The sequence below is a fragment of the Beta vulgaris genome, chromosome 8 (assembly GCF_026745355.1).
Source record: "Beta vulgaris subsp. vulgaris cultivar EL10 chromosome 8, EL10.2, whole genome shotgun sequence".
Classification (NCBI taxonomy): domain Eukaryota; kingdom Viridiplantae; phylum Streptophyta; class Magnoliopsida; order Caryophyllales; family Amaranthaceae; genus Beta; species Beta vulgaris.
In genome coordinates, this window is record NC_079209.1 from 51,409,587 (window position 1) to 51,425,240 (window position 15,654).

A 15,654-nucleotide genomic window follows, 5' to 3' on the forward strand; every position below is an offset into this window, starting at 1 on the left:
TTATTTGAGTTTTTAACTTGTTATTCTTAGACAGCTACTTGAACAGCTAACCGCTACACACCAATCACTAATAGCTACCAACACAGTTAATAACAACTCTCACAGCTAAAAGCTACAACCACAACTACTGTTACCACGTCAAAAACAAAATGAACTAGACAAACCCCATCAAAGTTCAATCTATGTAACGCTTTTTGTCAATATTCCTGTTGTTAGCTATATAACTAATGGTTCCAATAAGATAGTAAAAATTTGTCGGCTGATGGCTGATGCTGATGTATAAACTAATCTGATGGACAAATAATGTCAGTTCCCCGATTTTGAGAGGGTGGATGAAGAGGAAGATCAAAGAAAGTTGAAGATAGCCAACAACTGAACAAAGACTGAAATTGCCATAATCTTGTGATAAAAATACGACAAAAAAACATAGTTAAGTAAATTGAATGAATGAGATAGGGACAACACATGTGAATCTTACGCCTGAAGACCTGAGCAAGAGTTCTACTATCATCAAGCACCTGTCCAATTCTTTTGGCGGTGGATTATAGTATTTCCTCTTCTTCTTGGTTTCCTATTTTTTTTAAGTATCCTATCGCCATTATCGGTTTACTTCTGCATGATTTTTGGCAACAACTCAATCTTTGCTTTTGTCCACCAAAATAAAACAATAAAAAACAACTGAGCCTTGTTTTTTAGATTTATTATTTTCAATTTAGTTTCTCGTAGTTTGATTCTTTCAATTTCTTGCAGTTCAAAGGAAAAAGATTTTATTATTCAATCATAATATCAAGAAAATTATGGAACCCTCTCACAACATATTATATAAACGATTCTGATCATTTTCCTTATACAAATTGCTTTTTTGAGTCTTTTTCAATTGTATCTTGTTTACAGACTCCAAGGTAAACTTTGATTATTACCAACGTTACTTACGTATGAGTAAAAATTATAAAAAATTGATAGATAGAGAATCACTATAACAAATCTAATAATATTTCATTAGATAATTAATTATAATTACATTCTTTGATAAATATATGATCAAAATTTGTCAAATTCGACCATGAAAAGATATTATTATAATAGATTAAAGTCGGAGTAAGTATAATTTTGGAACAAGGAGGTGGTGTTAATTTAGGCAACTCGCCCCTCTTCCCAATTTCATCCAACACACAAAATTCAACATAAAAAAATTAATTTATATACATACTCTCTTAAACTGTAGAAAGTCCACTTGCAAATCGGATACCAGTTGTTGGCAACCACAAATCTCCATCAAGAAACTGGGCCACAGTATAGTTAAGTGCTTGGGCTGAACTATTAAAAATGTGATATCCGGGCCATTTAACCCTGGATGTAAGAGAAGCTCCAGGCCCATAATTCATGTACTCGGCATAATAAAGTGTGTCCAAAGACACATTACCACTCCACTCCAACCACCCTTCTGGCCTTACAACACCACTTATATAGGACTCCATGATGATTGTTCTTGAATATGCCTTCCAAGGACGACCCAAATATGTGTACGTGGTGGTTGAATTGGTCGTGGTATTAGTCGTGCTAAGGCTAGAGTCACCGGTAATGTTGCAAAATTGGATCGAGAACCCGGTGTTTTCACCAGGGTCCTTACGACCTTGGGCTGTGATAGTGTTCTTTTGGTTTGTGAGTCCTTTTCTAGCTTGGATTTGACAGTTTTGAAACACGGCAACCCCATCACCGAAAATGAAGTCCACAGTGCCTGTGATTGTGCATTCTCGAAAAAACTGTCTGTTAGCGTGTGCATAGAGCGTGTCTTGGTATCCTCGAAAGGCACATCGATAGAGGGCTGATAGGTCAGAGTCTGATCGAAAAGCCACTGCTTGGTGTTTTTCTGGTCCAGCTGTGTTTTGAAATGTCATATCTCGTGCTATAAATCCAGCTCCAGTAACAGCTGCATTTAATCAAACGCCCACAATTTAAATTGGAATCATATTATCGCTAGTCTCCATTCATTTCTCAATGTAATTGGGAAGTTACTTCTTGTCAATTGTCATAGAAAGGAGCTAGCTTCGCAGTGATTTATACATATTGGTATTACTAATGATTTAGGTTCATGTATTGATGTGCGATATCCATGTGCCTCATTTATTTTATGTCTCTCTCTCTTTCTTTCTTTTTTATTGGAGTAGAGAAAGTCTTTACGAGTATGTGCTCTGATCTTTTGTTAGGATCTAGGAAAAACATGGGTTGTGGAATTTAAGGCACCAAAATAGAGGTCTTTAGATGTTTGTGTATTTCCTTTAAGTGGCCAAGCAAAAAAAGCAGTGGTCAAAAGTGAAGTTAAACACAATAACCAAGCAAAATATGTTGTTATCTCGCCACACACAAAAATGAAGGTTCCAATTTGATGTTACACTTCAACAATGGTCAATGGGGCCTGGGGTCTCTAGTCTCTACGCATGCATGGTTTTGGAATACTGAATAGTAGATTTATCTTTGTGATTTGCGGTAAAACATGGACTTAGGCAGAAAAACGAGGAGAAAAAATTGGATCATAGTAAAAAAAATCTGCAACCCAAATCCAATATTATTACTTGAAGTCGAACAACTAGGTCCATTTAGACTCGAGCTAACCCAAACACCATAACATTTTATGTAAAGATCATTATGAGTTTATAAGAACTTTGCTATATAAAATTTCTCGCGTTATTGACATTTGATATTATAGTATATAACAAGGTTTTTCTTTATAATTAAATATCATTTGTATGGTCGGATTCATCTATTAGGAGTTAGAGAAAATATATGTGTATCGCATTGGAAATGGAAATACACCAAGTATCCTAACATCTTTTAACATGTTGGATCAAAGTTTTAAACATGCAATATTTGATGCAAACCAAAAGTAACCTGATCAAAACCTATCTAGGTTTTGATCAAATTGTCTCATTTTATAGGTCTTTTTATGAATGTTGCTCTTTTTATTCTAGAAACATTAGCTTATACTTCCACCGTTTCTTTTTAATCTACACACTTTCCTTTTTAGTCCGTTTCTTTCTAATCTACAAACTGTTGCTTTTTCTATTTTTGGCAACATATCACATCTACTTTGTCCTCTTTTCCCACCATGTCATTCACTTTTTAATATTTTAACCCACTTTTTTGTTTCTCTCTCACACTTTTCAATTTCTCTCTTCACCTTTTCAGTTTCTCTCTCATACTTTTGTAATTCATCCTTGATTCTCCCCCAAAGTGAAGTGAATAAATTAAAACGAAACGGAGGGAGTACTCAATAATGATACAATATGAACAACTATATTGCTTTGAAATTAAACTTAAAACTCTAAGTACTTAAGTAGATATCTTGCTTATAAGTTTTCCTTATATTTGACAACATATTATAAACTTCAACTCTCGTCATTTTTATAGATACTAGTGGTAAATAAATAAAATGTTCTCATATGCTTACCAAATGTGGCGCTTCGGTAAGTAGTCCAACCATCAACGACACTGTGATTACTAGTTATAATTGTGACATCCATACCATCACCATACATCATAATATTGGTCTTCTTTCTCTTGATCTCCACATTTTCTTCATACACCCCTTTCTTTACATAAATCACAAATCGATCCGTATTGTGGCTAGGAGCAGCTTCAATTGCATCCATAATTCGACTAAAATTCCCACTCCCATCTTGAGCTACAACCACATTTGGAGTCAAAACTCCAGTGGTTTGTAATAACTTTCGATCTTTCGATCTAATCCAACTAGGAAACTCATGTTCATCATCATTTTTAGCCATCAATCGCCTCCCGCCACCACCAGGCCGAGCACCATTAGCACGCGAATTCGAACCGTGTATAGGGCGAGGGGCTAGGTGCACCATATGGAGGATGTTTTTTATCAATGAGGAGAGTTGGTTAATACTGCCTGAGACTATTGTTTTCACTATGTTGCCTGTTCCATCAAATCCTTCTAGACAAGTCTCTTGATTGCTCAAGGCAGCACTTAGCCAAGTTTTCAAATCTGAAGCCATGTCACCTGTCCCATTTCCTTTACCTATTTGCATTGCATAAGTTCAAAGCACGGTCAAATATCAATCATATTCACGTACATTGTCGGCATATATATGTTTGAATTTTCTAAGGGAGCAAGACATTTGAACTTATTCATAAGAATCATAACTCACTAACATGCGAATGTCATAAAATACAAGAAGCTAATTTTATAATAGGATCATTAAATAGTGTGTATATACTTGTTATTTTCAATTAGGGGTGTTTAACCGTCTCGAAACAACATTTCGATTTGGTAACCGGAAGTTCGATTCGCTCTTTTTTACGAACCGTCGTGACCGTAACCGTTTAGACGGTTACTGCTTAAGCGGTTAAGCATTTTTTTTTCGGTACGGTTTTTCGGTTAACCATTGATGACCGTTATTTAATTTATACGTACTATTATGTTTTACTTAATGTATTATATATATATATATATATTATATATATTATATATATATATATATATATATATATATAATATATATATATATATATATATATATATATATATATATATATATTTTCAATATTGTAAATATATTGTAATATTATATCTTCTATCAAATTTAGCTTGGTACCAGAGCCTAGGTTTATCGGGCCTTTCATACATGAACATTTATATCAAATTCTCTGGAAGATTTTTCACTATATACTCCCTGAGAAACTTTTTTTTTCACCATATACCCTCCAAAATTTCAAAATTTACCATATATTCTTTAATGTCTCTAAAATTCATCACATGATGCTCTTACTGTCTAATAACCATAAGCTTTTTTTATCACTAATCCTTGATTTTGTTACTACAACCTAATTAACTCCTATTTGACCCATTTACTCTAATATACCACCATCGAAACACCACTTAAGACTAAAGAAGAGGGAAGAGAGTTGTGGAGTAAGAGACATAAAAGTGTTATATATGGTGCTTTATTAGTGGTAATCGATTAAGATTGATGAATCAATAAATAGAGGTCAATTAGGGTTTGGTAACATAATTAGAGGCTACTGATAAACTCGATCGTTAGTCATTGATGGCATAAGGTGAAAATTTTTTAGGAAAATTGAGGGGTATATAGTGAATTTTAAAGAGTTGGAAGATATATATATTGTGAAAAACAAAATTAGTCGGGGATATGGCGAAAAATCAATTCACTACATAAGTGTTTGTTTACAACTGAAATACATGGAAAATGTCAATTACATACCAAAATATATGAATTTTCGTATTTATCACAAACATTAGAAAAGTACTCTTATGAATACCCTCTATTCTTTTCACATATTCAGAAAACCCTTATAAACACAAAAATAACACACGGTGTTTTTGAAATATGCACAACTTATAACTTATTATCTCTCTGAAGTCTAAACTAGTATCAAATCTTCCATAGTGCTACAACTAGGTGTTAGTTATATCTCAGTTTTTTTTTTTTTTTACAAATTTTATATTTTGCTCATCTGAATAAAATAGTTGAAAAATGTACAAGAAAGTACACTTGAGAGCACACAATTTTAGATACTCCTGGAAACACCTAAGAACTTGTAAAATTATATATACTGAATGTATATATATATATTAGTAATTGATCTTTCAGACACTTTATGGTTAATTAAAGGACAATTTATAAACTTGGAGCAATATTAATTATTAGACCTGCATAAAATTGCATAGACAGGACCTTTTTTTTAGGGAAAAATAACAATAATAAACGCCTACAACCTACTATATTTGTCTAGCGAACTCCTAAGATACGTGAGAAAGGCTTGGTAACCAACGGTTTGAGTCCAAAAAAGACTCAAACACCCAAAATAAAACACAATGGTACCATTATAACCTGACATTGGTATCAAATTGTTATCAGGACTGGTACCAAGGTATCAATATTTTCGGAGAATGGTACCATTATAACCTAGCATTGGTACCAAGCAAATGTCAGCCACACGCGCGTGAAATCTTCCAACGCATAAAATGACCAAATTACTCCCGTTTGAGTCCCCTAAAAGACTCAAACGGTTGGTTGCCAAGACAAGCTCTAAGATACGTAGAGATATGATTTCGTATAATTCCATCATTCAATTATTACTCCTAAAACTTTTGAAATAGACATCATAAAATGACATAACCAAAAAAGAAAAAGAAAAAGTAGTTCTAGAGATTTTCTCTTTTCATGTTTACAGTGCGCACGTCCGAATCTAGCACCTAAAGCCAAATAAGAATAATACGAAAATGTAAAGGAAAAAAAACAAAGAAAAGGGGGGAAATATGTCCATGCATGATAAAACTAAAAAGAATAAGGAAGATTGGTGGCAAGAACTCTACGGTCCAAATTTCCTAAAATCCTTTGGATATAATAAAGATAAAAGATGTGTGATAGTATTAGTTTTTGATCAAAAAATTTAAGATTTTTTAACAATAATAATAAAATTTTTTGGACATTTTCTCGCAATAATACAAACTTTTGATTATTATGTAATAATACAAAGTTTAAATCAAAATTTATCCAGTAGGTCAAGTTGACCGTTAACCTGTAAAACAGGTAATTTTTTTTAAAAAAATTCCAAAATCTCTTTTTCTCCCCTAGCCAACCAATTGGAAATCTGAAACAACCCCCACACCCACCCCTTGAAATTTTTTTTTTGTTTTTCAAATTTAAATAAAAATTTACAAAATCAAGCAATAAAAAAGCGATACGTGTCCTAAAGAATGCCTTGTTAGCTTGTTGACCTCCTATAATATGTTAACAATCATTATTGTCCTATTGGAGGAATTTTGATAAAAAATTGTATTATTATGAGAGAACGGAAAAAACTTTGTATTAATCATGTTAAAAAATCCAAAAATTTATAATTAGCTTTGACCTATGTCTTAGCTTCACCGACATCTAATTTCACTCCGAGCCACCTTATAAAATTATTGTAACTATAAAAATATAAAGTGCAACGTTTGTATGTGTAGTAGGTACTAATGTACTATGTCCCTTTCTTATTCATCTCAAACAATTTTTACTTTTACCTATGCTGTAACAGAACTTTGATAATTAAGTAGTACAATTTATGATTTAATTAGTTAATAATAAGAACTAATTATGAAAGTCATATTGAAGCATAAAATGGGGCGAAACTAACCAGATAATTATATTTTCCTTACTTATAAATCATCATGATATTTAAAGTAAAGCATGTGAGCAATATCATAATTGAAGTATTTAGATTAAACAGAATTGCAAGGTACCATTGACATATATATCCACCGCAATCGAAATCTTCAAATTATTTTCTATTCATCAAACCCTTTGTTAAAGAGTTGTGAGATACTCGAACTATTGTAACCAATCTTTTTTACTATACATGCAAGATTATCATGTGTTCATTCGTTCATTTGGAACTCTCTACTTTATTGCTTAAATGAAACTCACCAAATGAGTAAAATGAGCAAGAATATACTTCCTCCGTTTCAAAATAAGTGCAACATTTGCATAGTATTTACTATTCACAGTTTAAACTTTAATTAGCTTTGGTGATTTACATTTTAGGAAAACATAGTCATGTGGGATCTTGTTAGATTCGTCTGAATGTGAATTTTTTTAATATCAACTTTTTATAATTTTTACTTATTGATAATTGAAGATATTAACGGTTAAAATAATGCATTGGCAAATGTGAAAACAAGAAGTGTTGCACTTATTTAGAAACAGAGGAAGTATATAGTTTTGATAAACCATATAGACGATACAACCGAATACATATGATACACTATAACTATTACACTAAGCAATTAACTAGTAGTTCAAATATAGTAATGCAAATCAAATTGCATCTCTATTCATCATATCGCCTAGTAAACCTTACCACCTAATACAACCCTAAGGACTGCATTTAAGAACCTAATTAAAAGAGGAAATTCTAAGGAATATTCAAACATTAATTACATCGATTGACGCATGATTGTGACATAAATTCACAACTTAATACAATTTTAGGAAATATATTTAGTGCTTATATACAACCCTAAGGGTTGCGTTGTATGTGTCATTACCCTTAAGTTAATTAACATCCATATACATAAAACTAAAAACTTCTATGTATTGGAAAATATAATTAGTAAATAAAAAAAACAGAGATAAAGAGAAGAGGGACAGAAAGAGAGAGTGTACCATGTTGAGAAGCAGAGAGAGTCCAACTCAACTCATCAGAGGACAATTCAAGCAAATCAAGACAATCAGAAATAGCATTAGAAACTCTAAATTCACCAAAAACACCACCAAATTTAGCAACAATTGAAGAAACCTTAAGCACCACATCAATGGTAGTCTTCAAAGTATCAGCAAAAACAGATGCTGGAACATTTAAACACTCCTCCCTTATGAAATCTTCATCAGATAATGCTTGGGATTTCATCATAATCAACATCAACAATAAAATCACCACCTTTGATTTATGAGAATCATGATTTGGGACCCTAATTAGTTTCCCCATTATTGTGTAGTTTGCTTTTTTAAGTACAACTACTGGAAAGAGAAGTTTAAGCTAGGAAAGAGCAAAGAATGAATATATATATAGCACTTCCCCTCACTAATGGTAATGGGTGCATTAAAAGGTCTGAGGAAGGCAAGATGGCAGGTGAAGAAATTTAATGGAGGGATGATCAAACCTGATTTTTGGTCTAACCTCACATCTATTTTTGTGTATATATAGAGCTATAAAGTTGGAGTATATGTTTTTCTAATGAAGTATATGATTTACTGTAACTCCCATAGTATATATTTATATTATGAGTCGTAGACTCATAGTGTCATGGACTCGTAGTAGCTACATGATTCTATACTTGATATTTTAATTTCTAGTTATGATTTTCTTTTATTTAGTTAAGATTAGGGCTGACAATCAGGTCGGGTTGGGTCATTTTCAGGTTGATCAGACTTAGATTTTAGGTCATTTACCCCTAACCAGGCCCGACAATCATAACACATATCCGACCTTATCGATTTCAGGCTGATCCGAAACCGACCTAAAATGACTTGAAATGAAATTGAACTATATATGCTAAGTTATAAAAGTATGGCCGTAGAGGTGATCAAACATGGCCCGGCCCGTTTTTGGGCCGGGTTTGGGCAGAATTTTTCGGCCCGCGGGCCGGGCCGGGCCCGGCCCATCATTTTTTTTTTTGTTTGGGCGGGCTTTGGGCAAGCTAAAAACGACTTTTTAGTCTATTTTTTGGCCCGGCCGTTTTGGCCCGCAAAAGCCCGCTAAGCCCGGCCCGAAATAGCGGGCTTTGGACACAAAAATTCGGCCCGAATTTAGGCCCGGCCCGGCCAATGGGCAAATTTTTTTGGCCGCGGCCCGGCCCGGCCCATGATCACCTCTAAGTATGGGTTAATAACCTGAAATGAAATTTAGATGATCCAAGAAATGGGCTTGTCCCAATACAAATAAGAATAACAAGAGATAGGTTGTATAAGTTATGAAAGTCGGGGTAATTTTAGGTTGACCCGACCTGAAAATAGTCCGACTTCTAAAATCGGGTTATTCAGGTTATTTTCAGGTTCAGAATGCCGACCCAAACCTAACCCATCATATTTTTAGGTTGGGTTGGATCGACCTAGTTTTTATTTCAGGTTGAAAATCTCAACCCAAACCCGGAATTTTCAGGACGGGTTATCAAATTGGGTCAACTTTTGCTAGCCCTAGTTAATTAAGATGATGCAAAATGAAGATAGTTTTAGGGAGTGTTTGGTTCACATGATTCTGGTATCAATTATGGGTTTAGAATGAGCAAAACCCATACCTAGTGTTTGTTTAACTATTTGATAGATTTAAAACCCATACCTCAAACCCATAAGGTATGGGGTTTAGAAACCCAAGGGGGGAGGTGGGTTTGGCTCATACCAATACCTCTAGGTATTAAATAGAAGAAAAAATTTCATTCCCAAATAAAAACCAAACACATGGTATTAGGTATCAAGTTCCAAACCTATACCACCTTGGTCTCATTCCTAATTCCAAACCCATACCACTATATGAACCAAACGCCCCTTAAATGGTTTGACACATCAATTGATGTAACACGCTACAAAAAAAACCCTAGTTATGTTTTCTAGCGTAAGTAGCAGTAATGATTTATACTCCAACATTATTGTAGATATTATATATTTTTAGGTTAGTTGTATGTGAGAAGAGGGTTAAAATGGTAAAACTATATAATAAAAAAGGAATTGTAGTATTATACATAAATCTTAAAACTTGTTAATTATAAACAAGACCAATCTTTGAAGTATATTAAACTTGAAGGAACTTCTAGGTTCTTAACTTTTTTTTTTAATATAATGTACAAATTCATCATAACTAACAGTCTACCACTTATAAAAGGTGAAAAGGAACAATTTTTTTTTTATGACATCGGGAAATCGTACATTAATTAAAAGAGGAAGTACAACCTAATGCTAATACAATCCAAACAAAAACAAATACATAAACTTAAAGGAGCTTTAAAAGCTCGTACAAGCCATCTAATACATAAGTAAATAACAACGAAATAAAAGCGCGTAGAAAGGGGCGCGTCGCTGGTCAATGCTGATGATGGTGGATGCAAACCTCGGCTGGCTGATGGAAGAGGCTGACGAAGCGATTGACAAACACGATTTGGACGACGAATAGCCAACGACGAGCATCGCGTCTCGCCGTACGAGCAATCCCAATGATCTTTCCTCACTTGGAATTCTAAGCTCATGACCATGTAAGGAGTCACATTCCTATGTGACTCACTACTCTCGACCGAGAGTATGTCAGGTTTCTCTTTGATGAAAGAGAAACGCTGATAAATGGGCATGCTGTAAACCCCCAGATTGAACTGGGGTGCCGCCTGCAGATTTGAAGTTTTCAGGGCAAAGACCATAAAGATCAATGCCAAGCTAAAAGGAGAGCCAAACAAGTTGAGCTCTCGAGTATCCCTCCGGTTTTCAAAACCGGCAAATAAATGTCCCAACCATAAAAGCCTAACATCACCTCGTCCTTGCTCACGAACATCGTGAGTCACCTTGACCCTCAACACATATGCCAAAACACCGACATACTCCACTATGATTACTTTGAACCACCAATCTTGACCCACTTGACTAATTTGTTCCGATGACCACAACCAACCACCGAAAATAACTTTAGTGGCTCGATAACGACGCACTCCGTTTATTCGGAGATTTAAACCACTGTTGAAGAAAAAACTTGTCTTAACTATTCGAAAATTCCATTCGGGGGGGAAGGGAAGGGGAAACCCGACACTAACAGGGGGGAAAGGAAAAGGGGAACCCGACACTAAATGAGGGAAGGGGAAAGGGAATCCCGACACTAACTTTGGGGAAGGGGATGGGAAGCCCAAACCTACAACCTGAACTACTAGAATGGTCATACAGGACAAGAGGACGAATAACGGGGACGGAAACCTGCATCACAAGCAAACCGATAGCAACGACCCTAGGAACACGATCACCATAGGAACGCCCGACTAACAGCACACAAACTTAACACACCTAAAGCACAAAACCAAAAAGCCCAAACTAGGAAAAAACTAATGGACCAAGCGACTGTACCAGCCATGAGGGAAAGGGAACCGAAAAACAGGGGAGGGGGGAGACTCGACACAGGGGAGGGGAAGACCACGTCGCGACTGTAAAGCGACGACGGACGAACAAGGGGGAAGGGGAGGAAATGACGACGGACGGACAAGGGAGGAGGGGATTGAAAAACGACGAGTAGAAGACGACAAGACTCAGGGGAGGGGAAGAAAACCGGCGACGAAGAACGGGGGAGGGGGAGGGAAAACGACATCGAAAGCAGGGGAGGGGGAGGGAAAACGGTGACTACAAAACAAAGGAGGGAATACGACGTACAAGGGAGGCTCGCCGGCGACCGGTGGAACGATGTCGGCCCACCGGCGAGCCTTCAAAGGCGGCGGCCGACAAGTGTACTTAGGGTTGATGTTTTAGGGTTTGGGTAGTTATTTTAGAGAGAGGCTGGAGAGTGGAACACGTTTTATAGGCGGCTGATATTGTGTTAGAACATAGAAGCAGATGAGAGGAGCAAGTATTGGCCGGGTGAAATGATCTATTACAAATCTATATATTGCGTTAAAAATTACTCCATTCGTTTTTATATAAATATTTTATTTTGACTTTCATAATTATTATATTTACCAACACACGACTTTAATCATTTATATCTCTAATTATACATTACTAAAAAAACTACAAAAATCTTTATTTTGAAAATATATGTCGAAACGAATTCAATATCTTATATATAAATAAGTTGAAAAAGATAGTTCTAGTAGAGTATGTGAATAGTTCAAAAGTTAAATTTGAGCATCTATTTAAAACAGACGAAGTGGTTTGTTACCTACCAAATAAGAGTAGGAAGTAAAATTTACGATTTATCAAACATCTTATACAAAACAACACCATCGAAAATTTAACACCTCTATGACACGAACATGAAGTTGCTAACAGTAATTGACCATGACACGATATGAGTACAAAATCAACTTAAAACACCCCCGATTCAATTAATTTGTCACAATATACAATTATATTACATTATAGATAGTTTTTTGATATAAAGTAGATCCAGTCACTAAATGGATTAAACTAGTAATCGGAAGAAATTAACCTAGTCACTATTGAGTTAATTCTCTTTTAAAATTGGACTTATCATTAAAAGTAGGCGATCTCTTACAAGACAAACTCTAATTTACGAACAATCTAAATCAATACAAGACTAAATATAAACACAAGAACTTGTGATTGCCAGCTCTATATAATATATATAGTCATATTGTACGTTGCTTGTAACGGTATAGGTTTCTTTAGATCAATGGAGACAACCCGGATCATAGAAAATGAAGAATGCGGTGAGCATAGTCCACAGGAGTGTAGGTGATTCTGATTATCCGGAAACGCGTATAAGATTTAACAAAAAGTTCAAAGCACAAACATATCTACGCTTCTTTTGAAAGCAGATGATAATAGAATATAAATGGGACCCAATAATTCCAAAATCTGTATGCATTTGCATGTTTCATCTCTTAATGCAAAGGTTATCTTTTCTTCTCCCCACCCAAATGCTGGCCCATTACCATGTTCTATGTCTCTGCTCTATAATAGTAATTCCATTCTTTTTGTATTGCAAGAATATGTTTGGACACGATTTTTAAAGAAACTAGTATTTCATCTCGGGAAATGTTTTAGGTCAGTTATAATTATTAAGGATCTTGCTAACGGACGCTCCAGGGCGCTAGATAAGAAATATATTGTTGTACTTAATTACTCATATTTATATAAAATAATAGAATAATGTATAATTCCAATGCAAAGCATTTAATGTTTTTCAAAAGGAAAGGGAAAAACATTTAATTCAAATGCAAAACATTTAAATGCATTGTATTGGAATTATACATTATTATATTATTTTATATAAATATGAGTAATTAAATAGAACAATATATTTCTTATCTAGCGCCCCCGGGACGTCTGTTAGCTTTTACCTAATATATTACTCATAAATTTCATAATTGATTTTATCAATTTTTCGTAATATTCTGTCTATTATGAAACTGGAAAATGGATCGTTATGGCATGATAAATTGTTCAAAAAATACTGTTAAGGAATGGAGGATAAAAAATAACTATTTCAATGTAATTTGGGTAAGCAAAAGTTATTACTTAATAAAAGGGTTAAAAAGTTTGTCTACATGTTTTTGATAATTACATATAATTATGAGACTTTATTATGTTTTACTTTGAAATATTGAGCATTGAAATTGTATTAGATTAGTGGTTAAACTCTCACATTTTATTTCAATGGTCATGTGTTCAAATCTTGGTAAGTCATATGGCACCATTCCTTTGATAGGAACACTTTTTAATATATTTGTATATATATATGAAAAAGGTGGGTAAATAAGTATAAATATACCCTTTAATTTACTAGAGTACGTAGAAGAGAAAAATGATCACTTAATAGAGTAAAAGTACTTAACAATAAAAGGTGGGTTTGTGAATAATTAATGAGCGTTTTAATAAGATAAAGTAAGGAGAATAATGTCAAATAAAGTTGTTTTTTATACCAAAAGTAAAATTGTTGCAATAGAGGTGAAACTACCTAAAATATAATTGTTACAATAAAAAACGGAGGAAGTATTAGTTTAATATACACTTGTATAGTTATATCACTAATCTACACAGTACAACAGAACATTTTAGTTTTAGGAAATTAAATGCCATTGGCTTCAATTTAAATAAGTGAGTCATATAAGGTGTATTTTCACAAAATAAATTATATAAGGTTCTTTTCACAAAATAATCTATGCTACAAGGTTTTCTCTCACAAAATTTCGAACAATTAAGATATTTTTTGACATTTTAAAAATTTCTCTCTCTAGATTTAGAGCCTCTCTCTCTAAAAATATTGATCACTGGGGATTATCTTTAGGTCTTTGACCTAGAGGCCTTGGGAGTCAATTTTTTAGAGATTTCCGTTGTTTAGCCCATGCATTCAAGCAGCATCCAAGATAAGGTTCCTCCAGATGATTCTCATGATATATCTGATATTCAAGATATGGAAGGAGTTAAATCTCAAGTGGTTGGTTCAGGGATTAGTTCTGACAAAATATCGTTCAAAGAAGTAGTTTCTAGCTCATCCCAATGGTTCCCCGAAGCTAAAGCTGTTTACCTCAGCTCCATGGAATGGGATGAGCCGGAATTAGAAGCTCCAACTGGTGTTAATGTTGTCCAATTTTCGAAAGAAAAGTTATCCCAGCTTCGTAAGCCATGGGGTTTAACTTTGATGGGGAAATGTCTGGGCATTTTAGTAAGGCCCTCCTTTATCACTCAAAGAGTGAGGTTGATGTGGAAACCTCGTGGTACTCTCGAAGTCATTGATTTAGGCAAGGATACATATCTTTTTAGGTTCAGTCTTCAAGATGATTATGAGAGAGCCTTATTTGGTGGTCCATGGTATGTGTTAGATCACTACTTAATGGTTACTCAATGGCAACCAAATTTCATACCAACTCATAATCCTTTTAGTTCTATGGCAGTTTGGATTCACCTTCCAGAGTTACCTGTTGAGTATTACGACAAAGAAGCTCTATTCACCATAGCAAGTAAATTGGGTAAGCCAATTCGTGTTGACTATGCTACCAATCATCTCACAAGAGCCAGATATGCTCGTATTTGTATCGAAATTAATCTTTCAAAGCCCATTACCTCTAAAATTTGGATTGGAAATCAATGGCAAGTGATCCTATATGAAAACCTTCATTCTCTATGTTTTGTTTGCGGTAGGATTGGTCATCAGAAAAACCAGTGCACTGAATCCAAAGGGAAAACTGTCATGGTTCAGCTTGAGTCAGAAAGTGGGGAAGGGACAGATGGCTCTCAGTTGTATCCTTCTCAGAATATTGATACAGGTGTCTCAAATGCAAAAGATGATGGGGGGACATTTGTCTCAAATAATCAGGGGTTGCAAAGTCCAACTAGGAATTCTCCTAGCCCACTGAAAGTTTCTACTAAGAAAAGTTTAGGGGAGGAATTTGGGCCATGGACCATGGTCTCACACCCGTAA

The 15,654-nt window shown here is 34.6% G+C and overlaps 2 protein-coding genes across 2 annotated transcripts; one reads left to right on the forward strand and one right to left on the reverse strand.

Annotated features, from left to right (window-relative positions):
• Positions 1–975: 975 nt before the first annotated feature.
• On the reverse strand, positions 976–8,783 carry LOC104901699 (pectinesterase/pectinesterase inhibitor PPE8B). The gene is made up of 3 exons (XM_010689297.4): positions 8,196–8,783; positions 3,449–4,042; positions 976–1,930 (listed from the first exon to the last, which is right to left on the reverse strand). Exons 1-3 carry the CDS (start codon positions 8,515–8,517, stop codon positions 1,215–1,217), a joined length of 1,632 nt encoding a protein of 543 aa, XP_010687599.2. The 5' UTR covers positions 8,518–8,783; the 3' UTR covers positions 976–1,214.
• A 5,794-nt stretch (positions 8,784–14,577) lies between these two features.
• On the forward strand, positions 14,578–15,654 carry LOC125492689 (uncharacterized). Its single transcript, XM_048635398.1, has one exon. It carries the CDS (start codon positions 14,578–14,580, stop codon positions 15,652–15,654), a length of 1,077 nt encoding a protein of 358 aa, XP_048491355.1.